Consider the following 20,543-nt stretch of genomic DNA (forward strand, 5'->3'; position numbering starts at 1 on the left):
CTAAAGAACTTCATAATTCCTTGCCCCACAGAGGGCTTTTGTCTACGGATAAGTCAATGGAGTGGCCTTCCTTCTCACCAGATAATAGAACACGAGCTCCTTCAGCTCCTGCAGGACCTGTCCATTCAGAATATAATGTGCTTGGATTGTCTGAGTTTGGCCACAGGGCAGTTCACGAGGCATGGGCTCTAGGTGGACAAAACTCTTGCTTAGGGAGAACACAAGATTAGCAGTGTGATCAGCTTCTTTGTGTTCTATTGACAGCCACTGGTAACCATAACAGGAACGAGAATCCTTGTGTCTGACCTAAAGAATTTAAAAAAATGATATTATTTTTTAGATCACATGTCATAGAGAATCAATGTTCTCACAAAGCTGCATTAGTTCACTGTCCTACCTTAACTAGTACCTAGAATGCTTTTGCTCCACAGTAACAAGTGAGAGAGTGTTTATCTGTATTGCAGACCTTAACACTGCAGAGGCTCCTTGGGTTGGTATGTAAATTTCTGAAGAGCATACACAGAGGCATCTTTTGCTCTGTTTAATTTGTTCAACATTTTTTTGAGCCACTTTACTTACGCAGACAGAGACACTGGAGCTATAAAACCTAATTGAGGAGACTAAATACTCTCCAGAAACTGAAGAACTACATTTCAGAAGCCTATTTATGATGGGTTCCAAATAGGTATTATGAATAAATGTGATATTGCTACCGTAGAGGTCAGAGAACACTTGCTGCCAACAGCTTTGGTTCAAAAGTTGAGTTGGTGAATTAGGTAAAATCGATCTCTCCTGGGATGTCTTAGGTTGATTATTTTTAATGCTTTTTGTGGTTCCTGACTCTTAAGGTTCATAGGCTCTATTTGAGTTGTAGTTTAACTTTTCTCCATGTGGAAGTTTTTCCTTATTCTTTCCGGCTTCCTTAGCCTCATCCTCACCTGCCAAGTGGAATGAATGAATCCTTGTGTCAGCAAAACACTTAATTTATATTTTAATATATGTTCTAGTGATAATTGGTAAATGATACATATTATTTGAAAATAATATTTTTATTCTCAAGATGAAGACATTGCCTAGCACATAGAAAACACTCAAGACATTTCTTGATTGAATAAATGAAAGAAAGCTCAATTTTTAATTACTAGGAGGTTTGGGCTTTCATGCCTTCTATTTAAAGTGTAATCAATAAAATATATCATTTATCTCATTTATCATTGTTATTATGTAATGTATATTGTGTATCTGTGTATCTCTAGATGTGTATCTTCATCTCCACTGATGAATAGAGAACTCTATGCTATACCAAGCAAGTTATGTGGATATAACAAAAATCTGGAGAAAATTAGAATAGCAGGACCAAAATAAAGTAAGAACAACAATTTATAGAGGATATATACTTGAAACTAAATGCTAAGGATGTTAAACTGGACTTTTACAATAATAATATTCAAGCTAAAGGGGGCTTACTAAGTGCTGTAATATGTATTCTTTTTTCATAAATTTTAATTTACTTTTATTTCAAAATAACACATCAACTGTTAAAAAAGAAATTAAACACATTTAATTCCACCACCCTGAAAATTAAATGATATTATATTTATTTACTTATTTACTTATTTTCCATTTCCATTTCCATAGGACTAAATACTACTTGGAAATTTCATCGCTTTTAGGTTGCAACCTTATTTCCAAGTCTACTTCATGTTGTTGGTAACTTCTTGTCAAACTTACCCTGACAGTGAGAGAGGTACCCATAATGTTGGTGGTATTGATAGAGAACTGAACCAGGCCACGCTCATCAGTGGTAGCATTGGAATTATAATTAGCTTCATTTGCTGTGATGAAGATGAGTTCATTTGGCATGGGGACACCTTTCCCATCCATGAGTTGCACCTGAAGATTAAAATCTGTGGATCAGTTATATAGTTAATACCCAGTAGTTACCAAACATTCATTTTATGTCAAATACTTATTATGTCCTATATGTTGGACATAGCTCTGGGCATTGAGGTGGCAGCAGTGAACAAAGTTCCTGCTATCACAGAAAAGAGATAGATGTTAAATAAATGCATAAATGATATATATTTATTTGTTAGTAATCAGCCCTAAGATGAAAAATAAAGCATTGTGGGGGCACCTGGGTGGTGGCTCAGTTGGTTAAGTGTCGGACCCTTGATTTTGGCTTAGGTCATGATCTTGGGATTGTGAGATCCAGCACCATATCTGATTCCACACCTAGTGTGGAGCCTGCTTAGGATTCTCTCTCTCCCTCTCCCTTGGCCCCTCTCCTCCAAAAAAATAATATAAGATAAAGAAGTGTGAAGGAATGGAGAATCTTGGAGCTAATGAGAAAAGAGTGACCTAAAAAATGTATTCTGTGGATATTTTGGAAATGCCATGTACTATATAGAACTCTTGGAGAGTCACAGAGCACAAACATCAGATGTAATGAAAATTTTTAACCCCTGAGCCAAATTTAATTGAGCCCCAAACACTTATTTTGTGGCCAACCCTTAACTTTCTATGGATTAGTATTCTAAAGTATAATAAGTGCACAAGTTAGCAATTGCTAATGCATTGCCCTGTGTACTTTTCTAGTTGTTTTTTTTTTTTTAATATATCTGCTTCTCAATGTAGATTTTCAAACTTTTGGAAGGTAGGCAGATATTATTGGGCACTTCCTATGTGAAAAATGCAAAATTGAGGAGAATCATACAGTATTACATAAGGGCCTAAGGTCAAATTACTGCTAATATTGCACTCAGTAGGTGAGTAGTCCGATTTAGATTGCAAAGATGATGGTTCTTTTTCAGTAGAGGCTACTTTTGGTAGAAAGAAACACAAGCTGGAAGACTTGGATCAGTATTTGTAATTGATTAATAAAATCTGAGTTTGCCAATGAAATATTGGCTGCATATACAATGATAAAGACAGGTACAAAATTCTGATTCTTTTTTGATGAGAGAGTCTTACAACTCATAGGGTAATTATTTAGCAGGAATGAAATCTCAAAAAAAGTAGTCTGAGAAATACTGAATATTGAAATATCAGTATACTCTGAGAAATTAAAAATAAAGGGACTATTCATTTTAGGAAGTGACTAAAGTTTCTCAAATAGTTTTCTGTCATAACATAATCAAAACATTCTAAAACATACTCCACCCTTCCTTAGTGGGGTCTAGTCCCTCCCTGTTTCTCAGTTTCCACACCTAATACCTCATAACATTTCCATTAAGAATATGATGCACAGTAATGATACATTGACAGACATACAATTGCCATCTCAGACTTCTGGAGTCAGAGAGATCCATTTACACATCTGCTTATAATAGAAAAAATAACAATACAAGATATTTTGTAGATACATGAGAGAATTTATATTTTTAAAATCTGGAAGTCTTAAATAGCAGTATTTACCCTTATGTGTACTGTTTTTAAAAAATATATTCTGGTTATTATAGAGAAAATAATGTAAATATAATAACAATGAAAGGAACATTAGGTCCAGTAGATTCTTTTATAGTTCAAAATAAAAATTAAAGCTACCTACCCACTCATTTCCATACAAAGTTAGTGTTAGAAGGCTAACACAAGTGGCCACTATGAATTTTGAGATTCGTGTGAGAAAAAATAAAAATCTGAGACTACCAGTAAACCAAGAAAGATTGAGTGATATCACAACAATGCTGTTTCAAAGGTGAAAAAAAATACTTCTAATTTTGATGGTGCTTTAGAATGATTTTGTAGATTTCATTTATAAATTTACAGAGGGACAGGTTTATTTTTATGTGGTTTTATGCTTTTGGTTATATTAATCAATAGATAATAAACCAGGTCTGGTTTTAGCATAATATGATGTGCTTATTAGGTGATAATACACAATTTGATTTGTGATTTAGAAAATACTCCACCTGCCCAAAGAAGGGGATCCCTTGTCTAAAATATGGGTCCACTTTCACGAATGAGAGTTTGGTTATGGTTCTTGTAATTTCAGTGGATCCTTTTCCAGTTAATTCTACCTCTGGAAAAAAGAAAAAGAAAATATGAGTTTTTTTTTTTTTTTTGGAAGGATGATATCCCTGAACTTCTTATACTACTATTTCCCTTTCAGTTCATAGTTCAGGAAAGGAAATAAATCAATATACATTGTTTTTTCTTCCACACCCACGAGGTACACAAACCTGTTCCTTCTTCTTGGATCTTGGCCTCCACTTCAAGTTTCATTTCATATCCTTGTCTTTTCATCTGGAAGATCTTGGTTTTTATTTGCTGAGAGAAGCAGCCCTGGCTGTTTAGCTAGGAGGGGATAAAATAAAATACAAAAACATAATACTGGACAGATCAGTGGTCTTTTAATCTGGTAGGATTTGGGGGGCACAATATAACCTAGGGATTTTCTATGATAAGAACACTAAATATTCTCTAGGAATTAATTATGACTGTATTTCACAATTGTATCTGGTTTATCAGATGTATTTCTTAATATCTGATATTCCCTAGAGTTAATGAGATAAAAATGTCTTAACAATTTGTGGGTAATCCTGCTGTAGCAGGGAGCTAACTTTTCACCAAAGTCGGACTCCCCTTCCATAGCATACACCTGCTGCTGGGAAGGGCTGCCCATCTGGAGACTGTGTTTCCTACCTCCTTGACACCTTGGGACGGGGTGCTATATGACAAATTCTCACTCATGGAAAGAAGGCAAAACCTATGCCCTTCCCAGCCAAAGTGATTAACAGGTGTAATGCTTTTTCTTCTTCCTTCATACAAGTGGATGCCCAAGGCAGCTTTGGATGCCAAGTATTAGAGATTGATCAACTTCCATTATTCTGGGGGCTTGATGAACCAAGGACACCCACTGTGGACAATTACGAGAAATAAATAATTCCCATTGTGCTAAGTCACTATATAAAAAATTAGTACAATATACCTTCTAGATTGCTCTCTTCTAGCTTGCTCTCTTCCTGAGTTAGTACCAGGTTGTAGTTCACTGCTTATCAACAATGTCTCCATTGTTAGACCGTAGAAGGAACAGTCTTCTACCTACCTGATGACTGAATTTCTCACAGACAGCCTGTGACTCTCCACTATAGCAGTTAGAAGGGTTACTGTACTTTCTGCACACTCTCATAGTTATATGTCCTGGGACGGGCTTCCCATATGTGTATCTGCCATAAGAACATTGCCAAATGAATCAAAGCAGACATCGAACATCCCCATTTTCTACCTATTTCTATTTCCCCTTTAGCATGTTTACTCTGTATTTCTCTCTAATCTCTGCAGGGCTCTCACAGTGTCGAAGCAAGTGGGCTAAGTTATGACCTTTTTAAAAAAATCTCCAGTGCCACATGCTGAAATTGACTATAGTCTTCTTTGATATCTTTTTTCCTATAATTTTTATTTTTAATTTCATCTTTAAAAAGATAGATTTATTACCAAAGCTACATCTATTCTTAAAAGAAAAAGAAAACCCAGCACCAACAAAATGAAAATGAGAGAGAAAATGCCCTCAATTCTATCTAGGAATACAAACTATTAATACAATGATGTTTCCTTCTATTAGCCTCTTCCGATGTGTAGCTCTATTTATATGACTTTTAACTTGTCTACTTTTTACAAAAATGGGGTTATGATTACACACACACATATATGTGTATATCTATCTATCTTATCTATCTATCTATCTATCTATCTATCTATCTATCTATCTATTTGTCATTGATGGTTGATGTGTTTTCAAGGGTATTTGTTTCCTTCTCTACCTAAAAATATCCTTTGTATCTTTATTTGCAAGGGTATTGGCTCACCAGTTATATGGGATCAGGAACTCGGTGGCAATTACTCTGAGACAGTGCTGGAGCAGGGACTCAGCTAAATCATGGATGCCTTACATGTGTGGCCCTTAGGCAGGGCTGGATTCTTCACTCTGTGTGCTCTATCTGCTAGTGCTACCACTGGACTACTGGGATGAGAGCATAAGATTTTGGAAACATGAATTTTTAAGTTGAAAAGGAACCAAACTGGACCAAAGGTCCAGTCTCATCAGTAAAAACGACAGTGCTGACAAGGAGCCTGGGTGGCTCAGTTGGTTAAGCATCTGCCTTAGGCTCAGGTCGTGATCTCAGGGTTTTAGAATCAAGCTCCGTTTTGGACTCCCTGCTCAGTGGAGAGTCTGCTTCTGGATCTCCCTCTGCTCCTCCCCTATTCATGTGCTCTCTTTTTCTCAAATAAATAAATAAATGCTTTTAAAAAAATGGCAGTGTTGAGAGGTATGTGACAAGCCTTAGGTAGACCAATGAGTCAGCTGAGATTTTGGTAATATGCCTATCTTTACAAATTCTGAATCTAAGCTGTTTTCCCACTATGTATGCAAGGTCTGGTAAATGATCTGTTGATGACAAGAATTTCCTTTACAACCTGGGGAGGGGAAAGTGATTATACCCTTTAACACTGTCCCATTTGCCTGTGTGTGTGTGTGTAGCTTTGTCACTTTCAGAATCAATCCTAGTAGACAGCTTCCCTAGGAACAGTTGCTTGTCCCATGATAGTTATAATAATGTTGATAAGGACAAGAAAGAAAATAAGAGGGAAAAATAGAGAAGCAACAGGTGAGGAAGGTTCCAGAGATGGGATGATCCCATGTTCTTTAAGTATTTGTGCTCCCACTGTTCCTAAAGAAATGAGTCAAAATATCACAAATGGTGAGTCTCCTTTAAATATTTTTTCAAAAGATTAAAAAATATGTAACTTACAGGCCACACACTGAAACATTCACTTCTTCTTCCAAGATAGTGATTATCCTTGGCATTGTTACTTTCACTTCAAACTTGGGAAGCACTGTTCATTGATGATAGAGGAAGTTAGTGATTATTTTTCAACTTTTGGGGAATTAGTATTTTCAGTAACAATTCCCTAAAAATATTTTAGGGTTCTGAAAAGGTAGCTATACTCTCCAATACAACCACCTTACTATCAAATGGATATTCTTTTTTAAAAGATTTTATTTAATTATTAGAGAGAGAGAGAGAGTGCACAAGCAGTGGGAGGAGCAGAGGGAGAGGGAAAAGGATAAGCAGACTCCCCAATGAGCAGGAATCCACACACCCCATCATGACCTGAGCCAAAGGCTGATGCTTAACCACTGAGCCACCCAGGCACCCCTCAAATGGATATTCTGATTGAAGGACTCTGACAGATCACTGAAGCCTTAATGAATTATGGAAGACTTCTCTAAGACAAAGATGTTTTACATTTCTTTGAGATTAAAAATTATTACAAAAAATAACCAAGGTATATGAAGTTCTCTTCACAGATCATTGATAATCTCATTGGAGTGAGATATAAATGACTCTAGTCAAAGCCCAACCTCACACATAGGAAATGGAAGGACTCTAAATAAGCTCAAATTCTGGGCCCAGAAGTTTAGATATGAAGAAAAATGCTCCATGACTTTTCATAATCCATACCAAATTCTTCCACGGTGAAGGGGTGCTCTGTCCTTTCACCTGATTCCTTCTGCACCACCACCTTATAGGAGCCCTGAAAGGGCTCAGATGAGAGGGGAAAGCTCAATTGCTTGAGACCATTCTCTAATCTGAGTTTCTGCCATTGTGTGATGCGATTTCCTTTTGGGTCCTATGGATACAGTAATTGGAACTTACAACAGAGCCTAGAGCATTAGAGACAATAAAAGACATCTACAGAAACTCCCATGTTATCCACAAAGAGAACCAATGGGGTGGTGGTGAGGGGTGGGGAGGGCAGATGAGTCAGAACCATCTAGCACTATATGAGCTCGAAGGTTTCAGCCTTAATGTCAAGTTTCTGGTATATTGTAAAAACCTCTCAAATATCAACACTTTCTCTACATTTATTACTTTAATTCTGATTATGGAATGTTTCATGTTGCTTACCTGAATATATACTAGTGGAATCTGAAAGACAAAAGAGAAATAAAGGAATGTAGAATCATTCTCAACTATTCTCAATTCTGATTTATAAGCAAAACAGCTTTATGTAGAATAGCTCTCTGTAGTAAAGTAGAAAGGAAATCCAGGTTAAATTTTATAAAAGTTTTAATTATTCTATTTTAAGCAATTAATAAATAATATTAAGAATCTATTAGGCTATCAGCAACAAATATCCATGTGCACAGCCACTCATTAGGAATGGAATTTACTAATATTACTTAAATTCCAGTGAGAAATACTCTTTCTTATGAAACTTTACAGATTAAAAAATGAACACTAACTATAAGAACCACACTCAGATCCAAATATTGAGATGTGTCACAGAATTCTCAGAATAAAGAGGAGGAATAGCTCCTCTACTATCAATATTCAGTCATTTTTAAAAAAGTAATATTTATTAAGTGCTCACCAAGTGCTATACATCATTCTAGGTGCTGGGAGTACAGAAAGGCACAAAAGAACAATATATCTGATTCTAGGAGGGTTGGATATATAAGAAACACACATGCAGGGGATCCCTATGTGGTTCAGTGGTTTAGCACCTGCCTTCGGCCCAGAGCATGATCCTGGAGTCCCAGGATCGGTCCTGCATCTGGTTCCCTGCGTGGGGCCTGCTTCTCCCTCTGCCTCTGCTCCCCCTCACCCCCACCGCCTCTCTCTCTGTGTGTCTCTCATGAATAAATAAATAAAATCTTAAAAAAAAGAAACACACACGCATATATATATATTTGGGAGATAAATATTTTATATACTTAACATTTACATATTTATAATATGTAAATTATATGTAAATACAGACATATATTCATAAGTTGATATTCATTTCATATTCAGCATTCATTTGAGATATATATCAATGATTCATTGATTCAGCATTCATTTTACATATGTATATCAATATATCAATGATATATATCTCAAAGGTGACAATATGTGATAAATACACACACACACACACACACACACACACCTGATTTACATCAGGTAGTTAGATGCTGAGAAGAAAAAATGGTAAGGCTGCTACAGTGATGGATGAAGTGTTTATTTTAGATAGAAGAATGAAAGTAGAAACTAGAAGACCAGCTTCAAGGCTACTGCAACAGTCTTGTTTAGAGGTGATATTGGCCAGGATGAGATTAGCAATTAGGTTGTAATAAATAGAAATAGTCTGGATATATTTCAAATTAACATGATTTTCTGATAAAGTGGATGTAGGTATGGGAGAAAGAGAGAAATGGATTATACAATAATCTTTTTTTAAAAGATTTATTTATTTTAGAGAGCAAGAGTGGGAGAAGGGACAGAGGGAGAGAGAGAATCTCAATCAGACTCCTGCTGAACTGAAGCACAGAGCCTGACACCAGGTTCCATCCCAGGACCCTGAGATCATGACCTGAGCTGAAATCAAGAGCAGGTCAGTTAACCAACTGAGCCACCCAGGTGCCCCATGATAGGCTTTTGTTTTAGGAATTAGAAGAAAAGAATTGCCTCTGAAATAAGATGTGGTGGAGCAGTAGATTTGGAGAGAAAAATGAGGACTTTCTGATTTGATGTTTGCATTAAAGTTGAAAAAGTTGTTCCTTATAAATATCAGGTGTTAGTCTCAACAAACACTGATTACATTCTTCCTTTATAGAAGAGGTTTTGGTAGGTGTGTTTAGAAAAATTCTAAATCTTTGAGAAGTTATTTGAATTTAAGTTATTTGATGATGTAGTATGTGTTTTTAATTTGCCTAATTTAACATACTTTTCTAATTTGCTTAATTGAAAACTTTATAAAGAGTAAGTTTAATTGTGTGACAACTGACTGATTACCAGTACTAAGATGGAAAGAATTAGCTACTTTCTTAACCTGGGATTCTGGTCTATTTTGTTTATTTTTAAATCTTTTATTATTTTTTTAAAAAGATTTTATTTATTTATTTATTTATTTATTTATTATTTATTTATTAGAAACACACAGAGAGAAGCAGGGAGATAGATGCGAGGAGCCTGATGTGGTACTCTATCTCCGGACCAGGATCACTCCCCGAGCCAAAGACGCTCAACCACTGAGCCACCCAGGCATCCCGTGGGATTCTGGTTTAAATGAGGATCTTGCAGGATTGTAATGCCAGAAATCACTGCTAGTGATACCAGATTCTTCCTCTCTCTGGTCCTCCCCAGCACCAAAAATACACTCTCAGATTGTTTACACAGATAACAGTGATTCTATATAGATATTTAGAGACTCACCAACTCATTTAGGGGGTGAAAATTTTCATCCAATGAGACAACACGAAACTTCACTGAAACAGAAACATTTTCTGTGAGTCCTAGAAACTTTAAATCAGGATTAGTAGCCTGTAAATCAAACCCAAAGAACCAGGACTACAGAGCCTTTGGGGAAAATGCAGGGCCAGAAGGCCTTCCCTTTTTGGAGTTGTTCTGACTGTAGGGCCTTTTTGTACCTGTCTGGTCTGGTTTGTAGATGGGTTTGTCTGTCTGGACAAAGACCAGACTCTCTTGGTTTTTAACCACCACTGTGGTCCGTCTCTTGAATTCTTGTGTTGGTCCTTTCACTTGGATAGTGAGGAACATGACCTCTTCATTGGATGGAGATCTTGGCACCTGAAATATAGGACAGACCCCCAGAACCCAGTCAGTCTTGCAAGTTTCTTCCTTCACTCCCTGTTCCTCTCCTCCCTGGAGATCTGGCCCCTTCACTGCACCCCCTTCATTTTCATCAGGGGAAGCTGGCATGGACAGGAATTACTTCTGTCATTTTACAAATGGGAAAACAGAACAGAAGATGGAGGAAAAGAGGTCATAAGTGAGATTCACATCTCCTTGTAGATCAGCTAATAGAGTCTTGATTCAATTATATAATGAACTTTACCAAGTTGATGCTATGTGCTAACAGGGCATGGTAGAAGCATATGGGAAATAAGGCTACCATATTTTATTGGCTATAGGCTGTAAGCATTTTACATACGGGCAATGCTGAAGAGATTATTGGATATTTGCTTATGGTAATTTTACAATTTTCCCTCTTTAATATGGGCTGATTCTTGTGTTCTTGTCAGACCACCACTGCGTTTATGTGGTAGGTTGATCTAATTTGCCTTATTAACATTTCTCCATTTTAATTTTAAGAAGTCACATTTTCCTTTTGTCTAGTGCATACTGCTTCCCCCCCCCCCCCCCGGCTAATAGAAATTTTTCTTTGATCATTAAGTTGATCTTTAATATGCCTATAAATATTTACCTCCTGCAGATTTCTTCTTGGAGTTTTTGCCAGGCTCTCAAAGCTGTATCTTGACTGAATTCTAGATGCCTATGACCCTAACCAATAGAATCAAGTATGTGAAGTCAAACAGGCATACTCACAGTGAAGGAGATACAGCTGAATAAGTCCTTTTCCCCCACCAGGTCAGTGAAGAGGCTCCTATTCTCCCTGACGGACTCCAAGGTAGCACTTACAGTCACCGTCTCATTCAGGTAGCTCAGAATGAGGCAGCCCTTCTCAGGGATTTCAGAGTGGAGCAGGGAGGGGACTAGGACCATGTACTGCCTGGGAATGGGGGAATCCAATTAGAGGAGAGTGAAGGAGGAGAGGTATTGTTATCACCAGCACTATTTTCCATCACAATGATTATTACTCTCATTAGTTCTATACCAATTGATAAGACATATTGATTGATAAATATGACGTTGATCACTGCTGTTGAATGGCATGCATGAAAATGATTTCTCATTCCATCATCATTGCCATGGCAGTGAACATTTTGCTTGAAGTGAGCTTGAAGTAGATTAAAATCTGCTAGGATACCTTGAAGGAACTTGAAGGAACACAATATGTGATCATCTAAATTCAAATGAAAATATGTGAATTATATTTCTTCATGCAGTAAATCAATTCTACACTAGGAATGCAGTAAAAAGCAAGCAAAGCCTCAGGAGAGACACTACAAAAATCAATCAATAAATAGTACTTTCGTTGGGTAACAAAAGTATATATATTCAACAACCCTGTGAAAATGGTACGGCACATACTTGCTTCCACTTTACAGAGGGAATCTGAGGAAAGTGAGTCATTAGTTTAAAGTCTCAGTTGTGGTAAGTAACTAATGAAATATTCATATTATCTAACCCTGACTGTTTGCATTTTAAATATTTGCCTTTCAACTCATAGCTAGACAATGGATCCACCCAAAAATGGCCTTCTAGTGATGGAATTTGGGTTACTCATGAGCAGAACAGAAACTTTGCCAATACCCTCATATATGATTTTATTGACTATGTAGTTTTCAAACATTTTTGCTCACAGAATTCCTAAAATAATTTTTAGACACTATGTATTCCTTACATGTTTCCAAGTAAACATCTATATTTTTATCACACATAGTACCAAAAGATATTATTTTGGATGACATTTTAAGTTAAAACTTACATTAGTCTTCTATAGTTTTCAATGGGTTCTAAAATATAGTGATAAGTTACTCACTATGATCTACTTAAAAAATACATCAAAAGATTCTTTTTGTGATGATCAGAAATTTAACATCTTTCCTTTTTTTCCCTCCTTAAACTTGAATTATCATGCCACTTACTACTTAGAAGTTTATCTTCAGATTTTTATGCTTCCAAATATTTTTATGGATAACTCTTGCTTCTTTATTAACTATACATATATGGGCTATATATATGTATATATAGGTACATGAACTCATACATATATAATATTATGTATGGGTGCTTAATTTAACTTTAACTCATAAAGCTGTACATGTTAAACATTTTCTTCTGGATTGAATTATTTTCAAGTCTTACTAGTATGCAACTGATCAAAACAAAATAAACATATTACAAATTATGTTTCAGCTATTTTTAGTTTTAGATATAAAATCAAAATATTTTTGAAACACATCTTGAATAAGAACAATGAGCTGTTTTGTGTATCCATGGATGGATTTTTTTTATAATAAATTTATTTTTTATTGGTGTTCAATTTACCAACATACAGAATAACACCCAGTGCTCATCCCGTCAAGTGCCCCCCCTCAGTGCCCATCACCCATTAACCCCCACACCCCCGCCCTCCTCCCCTTCCACCACCTCTAGTTCGTTTCCCAGAGTTAGGAGTCTTTATGTTCTGTCTCCCTTTCTGATATTTCCCACACATTTCTTCTCCATTAGATGGATATTTTTTAACTGCAGGAACTGAATGAGGCTTAACATTAATTCTGTTGCTATTTTTAGTTTGTATGGACATGAGTGCCACGAGACATTGTTTAAAGGTAAATAAAATACAGATAAAACAATTATATCATTGTCATCAGTTCTTGCAACTCCTGCATTAGGTACCAAAAATCACCCAGTACCTATTATCAAGAATTGCTTCTAATCACCTATCACCCGGTGTTTCAACTTTGTTAAACAAATAATTCATTACCACATAATCTGCAAATGAATTTTCTTCCTCACTGTTAGAATCCTTTGCTTTCTCAACATCAATATCAGTATTTCAAATTGTTCCTTTAACAGTATTTCAAATATTTCTGCCCTACAGATTTTTATACTCCAGGACAATGCTCCATGGTAATATTGAGCACTGAGGGAGAGGTTTGTCTCATAAATTGTGAGATGGGCAATTAAAAAGGAGAAGTAAGAAAGGATAAACAGCATGGTCTTGAGAAAATCAATCTGAATGTGAGGATCTAAAAATTGATTCTTTAAAAGTATCAATTGCAAATGCCCCTTAGAAAGTCTTTGTATATCCCTAGAAAATTTAGAAAGTGAGAGATCGAAAGAGTTGGAGAAAACTAGTTAAGAATAAGGAAAGAATGAACAAACCAAATTTATGAACTCTGATAACTGGAAGAGATCTTAAAGCTAAGAAGGTGACAGTTTTGTGAGAAAGACAAATGAATCATCTAAATGAGAATCAGAAAGGATTCTCTTTAAAGGAAAGGATTCTTTACGTTCTCTGTGAAACTCACGGTTTTCCAGAGACTGAGGCATCTGCAGGCAGGAAGACCAGAAGGAGGAGAATAAAATTGGGATGAAGGAGTTTGTTTTTCCTCATGCTGCAGGAAGAAGGGCCCTGAGGAGACCAGACTGTATTGTACCCGGCTCCCTGCAACTGGTTTGATCCCAAACATTCCCCAGGGCAACTAGGCTTTATGCAGCTCCTGGTGCAAACAGGAAGTTCCACCCACACTTGGTGTCTAAACAAAGCAGAGGTCTCTGAACTTCTGTGAAAGGGTCATTGCTCTCAGGGGCCTAATTACAGCCAAGGTTATTTCCGGGTGGGCTGACTAGAATTCCTGGAGGGATAAAATCCACATTTCCATCAGTGCTCACTTTCTCTGGGTTTTACTGTAAAGCAGCTAATCGGCTTTTCTTTTCTTTTTTTACCCCCGGCCTTTCAACCCCTTCTCTCACTCCCTCGTTCCACTTCCCCGCAGCTCCTTTTATGGCTTTCCTCACGTCTCTTGCCTGAATAGTTGGCAAGGGAAGCTACAGTTTAAGCAACACTGTCCAGGCTCAAAATAGCAATTTCACTTCAGAAGTCAGTGTGCCTGCAAGGCCTCCATTAGATATGCCTACTTAAATGTTGAAGCACATTCAGAATTCAGTAGTTCCCTATGGGAATGGTGTTGGATTCAGCTAATAGGTTTTTGACCTTAGGGGTAGTACCGAATTGAGGATGAAAAGCCAGACCCTGGAAGAATGATAATAGAAAATATTTTCCTGAATTAAGAAAGTGGAAAGATGAAAAGAGAAGTAGCAGAACCTAAAAAAAAAAAAAAAAAAAAAAAGAAGCTTTGATTTACTGTGATAACAAAGAACCCAATTTATCATCAACTATACAAACAAATTTTGTTACTGCTTTCTAAATATGCTACTCCTCAACAACCTGTAATCAAATCAACTATTACACCCACCCATCTATCCATCTGGTTGTTTTGTAAGTATTTATTGAGCCTACTAAGACTATGTATAATGCAAAATTATGGAGTGGAATGGTCACATATGTAGAAACAGATAGGCACTGAAAGGTCTTAAGTTCTATGGGTGTGAAACCCGACAAACTAGCAGTAAAAATACAGTAGGCAAACATTATTATTATTTGTTTGGACCCCTAAAATATGCATATTTATTCATTTGATCCGGTCAAAAAGATTCTTTAACTTATCCTCATTTTTATAAACTCTTTTCTTGGGGTGCCTGGATGGCTTAGTTGGTTAAGCGTCTGCCCTCAGCTCAAGTCATGATCTCTGGGTCCTGAGATGAAGCTCAGTCAGGCTCCCTGCTCAGCTGGGAATCTGCTTCTCCCTCCCTCTCTGCCACTCTACCCCCCCCCACCCCCGCCCCCGCCCCTGCTCGAACCAATAAATAAAATCTTTAAAAAACATTCTTTTATTTTTTGCTCTTCAACTTGGGTGCTATTATTACCCTGTCTTGCAGATCTCTATGTTTTTCTGCATCTCCTAATCTATTCTTGATTTCCTCTAGGATATTTTTATTTGTTATTATATTCTTCAACTGTGATTGGTTCTTTTTTTTAGATTTTCTATCTTCTTATTTTGAAATAGCAGCAAATTGAGTCATTCATGAAGCCAGCATTGTCAGAATCACCCTTTGAACATATTCCTATATGGAATGTTTAACATGCAGCACAAACTGTTAAATACAGTGTCTTACTAAAAAATTTTTTTTTTTTTTTTTTTTTTTTTTTTTCTTACTAAAAAATTGATGGTGTGATTTCATTCACTCAGACACCACTTCTACCAACAACTGTGTGCATGCTTCTTTCAGGAGCGAGTAACACAGTGCACATGCTGCTGAGCAATGTGTACACTGAGATAAGAGCTCTATTGATTCTTAGAAGCATCTAGCACTCTGAGAAATATCTTTTGTCCATGTGCTCTTATGGAATGTTACTTATTTACTATTTAAGTATAGTTGACATACCTTGTTACATTTGTTTCAGGTGTACAACATAGGGACAAGTTTATACATTATACATTATGCTGTGACTACTGTAAGTGTCACTACCATCTGTCTCTATACATTGCTCTACAATATCATTGACGATATTTCCTATGCTGTACCTTTCATCCTCTTGACTTATCTACTCCAAACTGGAAGCCTATACCTCCCACTCCTCTTCACCCATTTTGCCCATCAAGTCATTCTTACCCACCGCCCGCCCTCCCAGTTGGTGAGGAGAATACAGTTTTTTTCTGTATTTATGAGTCTGATTCTTCTTTTTGTTTTATATATATATATATATTTTTTTAAAGATTCCACTTATGAGTAAAGTCACATGGTATTTGTCTTTTTCAGTCTGACTTATTTCACTTAGCATAATACCCTCAAGGGCCATTCATGCTGTCTCAAATGGCATGATCTCATCCTTTTAGTAGCCAAACAGTATTATTAAAGCTCAGGATGCTGTGGGAGTGCATAAGAGGGATGCACAATCCGCTCTCGGACTTTGGAAAGGCAATCTCTGGCAAAGCAAAATTTTCATTAAGCTTTGAAGTATAACTAGTGTTTAGCCAGAGGAAAGAAGGCAATGAAAAATGCATTCTAAGCACATAAGAAATGACATATACAAAGGCTCAGGAGGTGAGAATAATCATGACACATTCAGTGAAACGGACAATACTTGGTATTGAGAAAGTGCCCATGCACTCAGAAACGTGGTGAAACAAACTGGCTTCAAATAAAAAAGGAGCTTGTTGATACTATTAAGGTGCGTGGGGACTTATCAGTGGCGTGACTTCTTCAGATTTGCTTCTTGGAAAGATCACTTTTATTGAAATTTGGAAGACTGACTGGGAGGAGGCAATCCAGGAGTCAGAGAGGCCAATTTGGGAATTGATATAAGGTGAGATGACGGTATTTTGCACTAGCGTGTTCATAATGACATTAGAAAAAGATGGATAGGTTTATATCATATTTAAGAGGTAAAATTACAGTACCCAGTGTATATATGAATGTGATGGCATGTGCTTTTAAATTTTCCTGGCTGATTATGGAGTGAATTGTGTTGCCTTTGACTGGCTGAATGAAATGGAGGAAATACAGAGTGGGAAAGAGGGACAGAAAAGCTGAGGGCTGGGGGGACAAAGAGTCTAGTTTTAGAAAATGCTTGTAGGGGCACCTGGGTGGCTCAGTCAGTTAAGCGTCGACTCCTGATTTCAATTCAGGTCACGATCTCAGGGTCCTTTGATTGAGACCCCAGTCAGTCCTCCCTGAAAGTGGAGTCTCTTCCTCTACCCCTTCCCCTGTTTTCCAATGGGTTCTCTCTCTCTAAAAAAATAAAAAGAAAGAAAAAAAAGGAAGTGCTTGTAGAATATTCAAGTATTAATATTCAAAGGGAGTTTAATGTTTGCATCTAGAATTTAGAGTGGTATGCCTTAATAGAAACATAATGTGAGCCTCCTATGTAATTTTACACTTTCTAGAGACCACATTAAAAAACAAAAATAGGAGATTAAATTAATTTTGATAATATATTTTACTTAAGGTATCCAAAATATTATCATTTCAACATTTAATTAATATAAAAATTGCTAAGATGCTTCATGTTCTTTTTTTGTACTAAGTGTGAAATCTGGTGTGCGATTCTACACTTACAACACATATCAATTTAGACTAGCTGCATTTTGAGTGCTCAATAGCCCATGTGGCTACTGGTTATGTTTGACGCAGTAGGCTTAGAGAAATGTTTTTCAGATTATGGTCATCATTTACAGTGAGCTATGATATGATCATTGAGTTATGACCAAGATTTAAAAAAATGAGCTAGAATATAATAAAATAGAAATTATAGTATAGTGAACAGAATAAGTAAAAATATTGATTTCAGGAACATCTGTTTGATATCCATGCAGCAGAAACTGTTGGTTGTATCCTATTACTGCTTCTCCAATTCTATCTTTCTATCCTTAATCCTTAATAATAGAACTCCTGAGGGGCACGTGGGTGGCTCTCAGTTGGTTAAGCATCTGCCTTTGGCTCAGGTTATAGTCTTGGGATTGAGTCCTGCATCAGGCTCTCTGCTCTTTGGGGAATCTGCTACTCCCTCTCCCTTTGTTCCCTCCTACCCCAACTCATGCTCTCTCTCTCTCTCTCTCAAATAAATAGATAAATAAGTAAAATCTTAAAAAAAAAAAAATCCTGAGTTTTAGCTGGGCACAATTTGCCTAGCTAAAAACTTTCATTTTCTAGCCTTCTTCCTTGAAGTTAAGTGTGGCATATGACTATATTCTGGTGATTGGAGTATAAGTGGAGTAGCTTTTCATGACTTCAAAAGGAAGAGTTGTGTTTAGTGTTCCCCCTTCCTTCCTTACCATTGGCTGGAATGTGGGCATGGTGACTATACTCAGACCTTCTATTGTAGGCTCTAAGATAGAAGCCATGTGTCAAAGAAGGCAGAGCAACAAGCAAGATATAGTCTGAATTTCTGAATCATCCAAAGGCCACTCTAGCCTAGACTTTCATGTTATTGAAAAATACATTCTCTCATTGTGTTTTGATATCTCTTTGCTGGGGCAGCAAAGTTTATATCCTAACTAAATTATTTCTTTATCACTATGATTATTATCATGTCTATTCTTAACTGTGAGTGTCTTCATACATTGTGAAAATGTGATTATAGTGTTCCATTGTGAGCTGTCCTATGAAAACGTACAAATTTTGCTAGTGCAGGTTAAAGTTAAAGCAATTGGAACACCACCAGTTTACTGAAAGCTGGCCTACTTAAATAGATTAGAGATTTATCAGTTTGTTGGGAAAGCTGATGCTAGGGAAATGGATGATAATAGCCAAGTAGGATATGTTGGTGATAAGAGAAAAGAGCCTAGGACAGAGCCTCAAGGAACACCAGGGTCTAGATGAAGGGCAGGTGCACCTAATGGAACAAGAAAAGACAGACAGAAAGAGAAACATGGGATGGGATCTCTATCTCCCCATTCCCCCAAGCACATTTTTAAGAAAAGTACAGTCAGGAGAAGATTTTTACTAGTAAGGGTGATTGGTGCTTGATGCCAAGGCATCTATAAATGGCACACAGAATTAGAAAAAAAAATTCAAAAGTTTGCATGATTTTATTCATTTATTTTATTTATTTATTTTTAATTTGCATGATTTTATAATGCACTGATTCAAAATATAACAGAACTCAAGGTGTTTTTAAGAAACTAGAAATAACTAAAAACCTAGTCACAAGATTAGTTACTTAAAGTAGGAGGTATCAATAACATTAAGAGCATTAATTTGTTGTCTTATAACTTACAAAGATGGTCTGTAAACATTGTTATTGTTAAATCCCTGGCTATCCATGTCAAATACCACAGTGAAATCTAATAATATATTAAATTATCATTTTTTTTCCCTTCTCCTAGATTTAGGCAAAAGGAGAACAGGATCCAGCAGTTTCAGTGTCTGTGTTGAGCAGAAGCCCAATGGCAGCTCATGGAGTGAGAGGAAAACAAGCAGCTGGAGCCAATTTCATGGAGTTCATCTGAAGGGAAGGGGGTTGCTAGGGCAGTACTTGGCAGACATGTTGGGTGACGAGTTTCTTTTAGAGGAGAGAGAGAGACTTAAATGAAATGTTGCTTCTCTAAATGCTGAGTGGGAGGGCCAAATGAAAGGGCAGAGGTGGAGTATTGTGGAGAGAGAAGTGATAATTCCAAGAGAGAGGCTGAAGCTGTGTGAGGCAGATGTAACTGAGTAGGTGGAGGAGTTATCCTTAGGAGAAATGGCACCACTTCCATATAATCATAGACAAAGAGGTAAGTTTTATCAAAAAATGCTCCCTTCATCCAAGATAGAGCTTTCTCTTCTTGGGAAGAAGACAAGTGAGCTTAGGGAAAAAGTGACTACATCAGTTGTCAGGACACTGAGTCCTCTTTCTGACCCAGCGGTAAGTAACTCAGTTGACTTCCCTCAGTTGACTTCCCTTTCATTTTCTAGCCTTCAGCTTCCTCGCCAATAAATATGGGGATGGTGATGTATGCACTCTCAGCTTCCTGGGGGTGGTTTTACACATGATGCTGTGTGGAAAAAGAGATTTCAAAACTACAAACCTTAGTGAACCAGTGAAAATGGATATTTATATTTGAATATATTTTTTAAAATTTTATTTATTTATTCATGAGAGACACAGAGAGAGGGAGAGACATAGGCAGAGGGAGAAGCAGGGTCCCTGCAGGAGGCCCACTGTGGGACTCGATCCTAGGACCCCGGGGATCATGACCTGAGCGAAAGGCAGGCGCTCAACCAGTTAGCCACCCAGGCGTCCCTATCTTTTGAATCTTAATGATTGAAGAAGGGCTCTGGGCTTTGGTCTAGGATGGTATCCAAATAAAGAGAGTTAGGGGACCTGAGTAACACATCCTTGATAGAAAAGAGAACAAGTTTTCTAGAATTTTGAAGTAGTTCACAAATATTTAGTGTTAAAAAATTGAGGTAAAAGCATAAGATAGGAAAGAAAGTAGGGGAAAGAAGAAAGGCCGTTTCTCAAAAAGAAAGTAAGGGTGTAAAATGCAGGAAAACTCATGCCCTTAAGAACAA

At 36.9% G+C, this 20,543-nt stretch overlaps 1 protein-coding gene across 1 annotated transcript in view; it reads right to left on the bottom strand.

Annotated features, from left to right (window-relative positions):
* Positions 1-14,361, bottom strand: part of LOC477699 (alpha-2-macroglobulin) — a 41,878-nt gene extending 27,517 nt beyond the window's left edge. The window contains exons 1-12 of the mRNA XM_038576746.1: positions 13,952-14,361; positions 11,340-11,523; positions 10,421-10,580; positions 10,206-10,258; positions 7,914-7,934; positions 7,467-7,635; positions 6,753-6,837; positions 5,048-5,168; positions 4,182-4,296; positions 3,912-4,021; positions 1,732-1,893; positions 79-306 (exon numbers count right to left, since the gene is read on the bottom strand). Coding sequence (XP_038432674.1) covers positions 79-306; positions 1,732-1,893; positions 3,912-4,021; positions 4,182-4,296; positions 5,048-5,168; positions 6,753-6,837; positions 7,467-7,635; positions 7,914-7,934; positions 10,206-10,258; positions 10,421-10,580; positions 11,340-11,523; positions 13,952-14,037 — 1,494 coding nt within the window. The 5' untranslated portion in view covers positions 14,038-14,361. The remainder of the gene's footprint in view (positions 1-78; positions 307-1,731; positions 1,894-3,911; positions 4,022-4,181; positions 4,297-5,047; positions 5,169-6,752; positions 6,838-7,466; positions 7,636-7,913; positions 7,935-10,205; positions 10,259-10,420; positions 10,581-11,339; positions 11,524-13,951) is intronic.
* Between the last annotated feature and the right edge of the window lie 6,182 nt (positions 14,362-20,543).

Source organism: Canis lupus, chromosome 27, assembly GCF_011100685.1.
Source record: "Canis lupus familiaris isolate Mischka breed German Shepherd chromosome 27, alternate assembly UU_Cfam_GSD_1.0, whole genome shotgun sequence".
Classification (NCBI taxonomy): domain Eukaryota; kingdom Metazoa; phylum Chordata; class Mammalia; order Carnivora; family Canidae; genus Canis; species Canis lupus.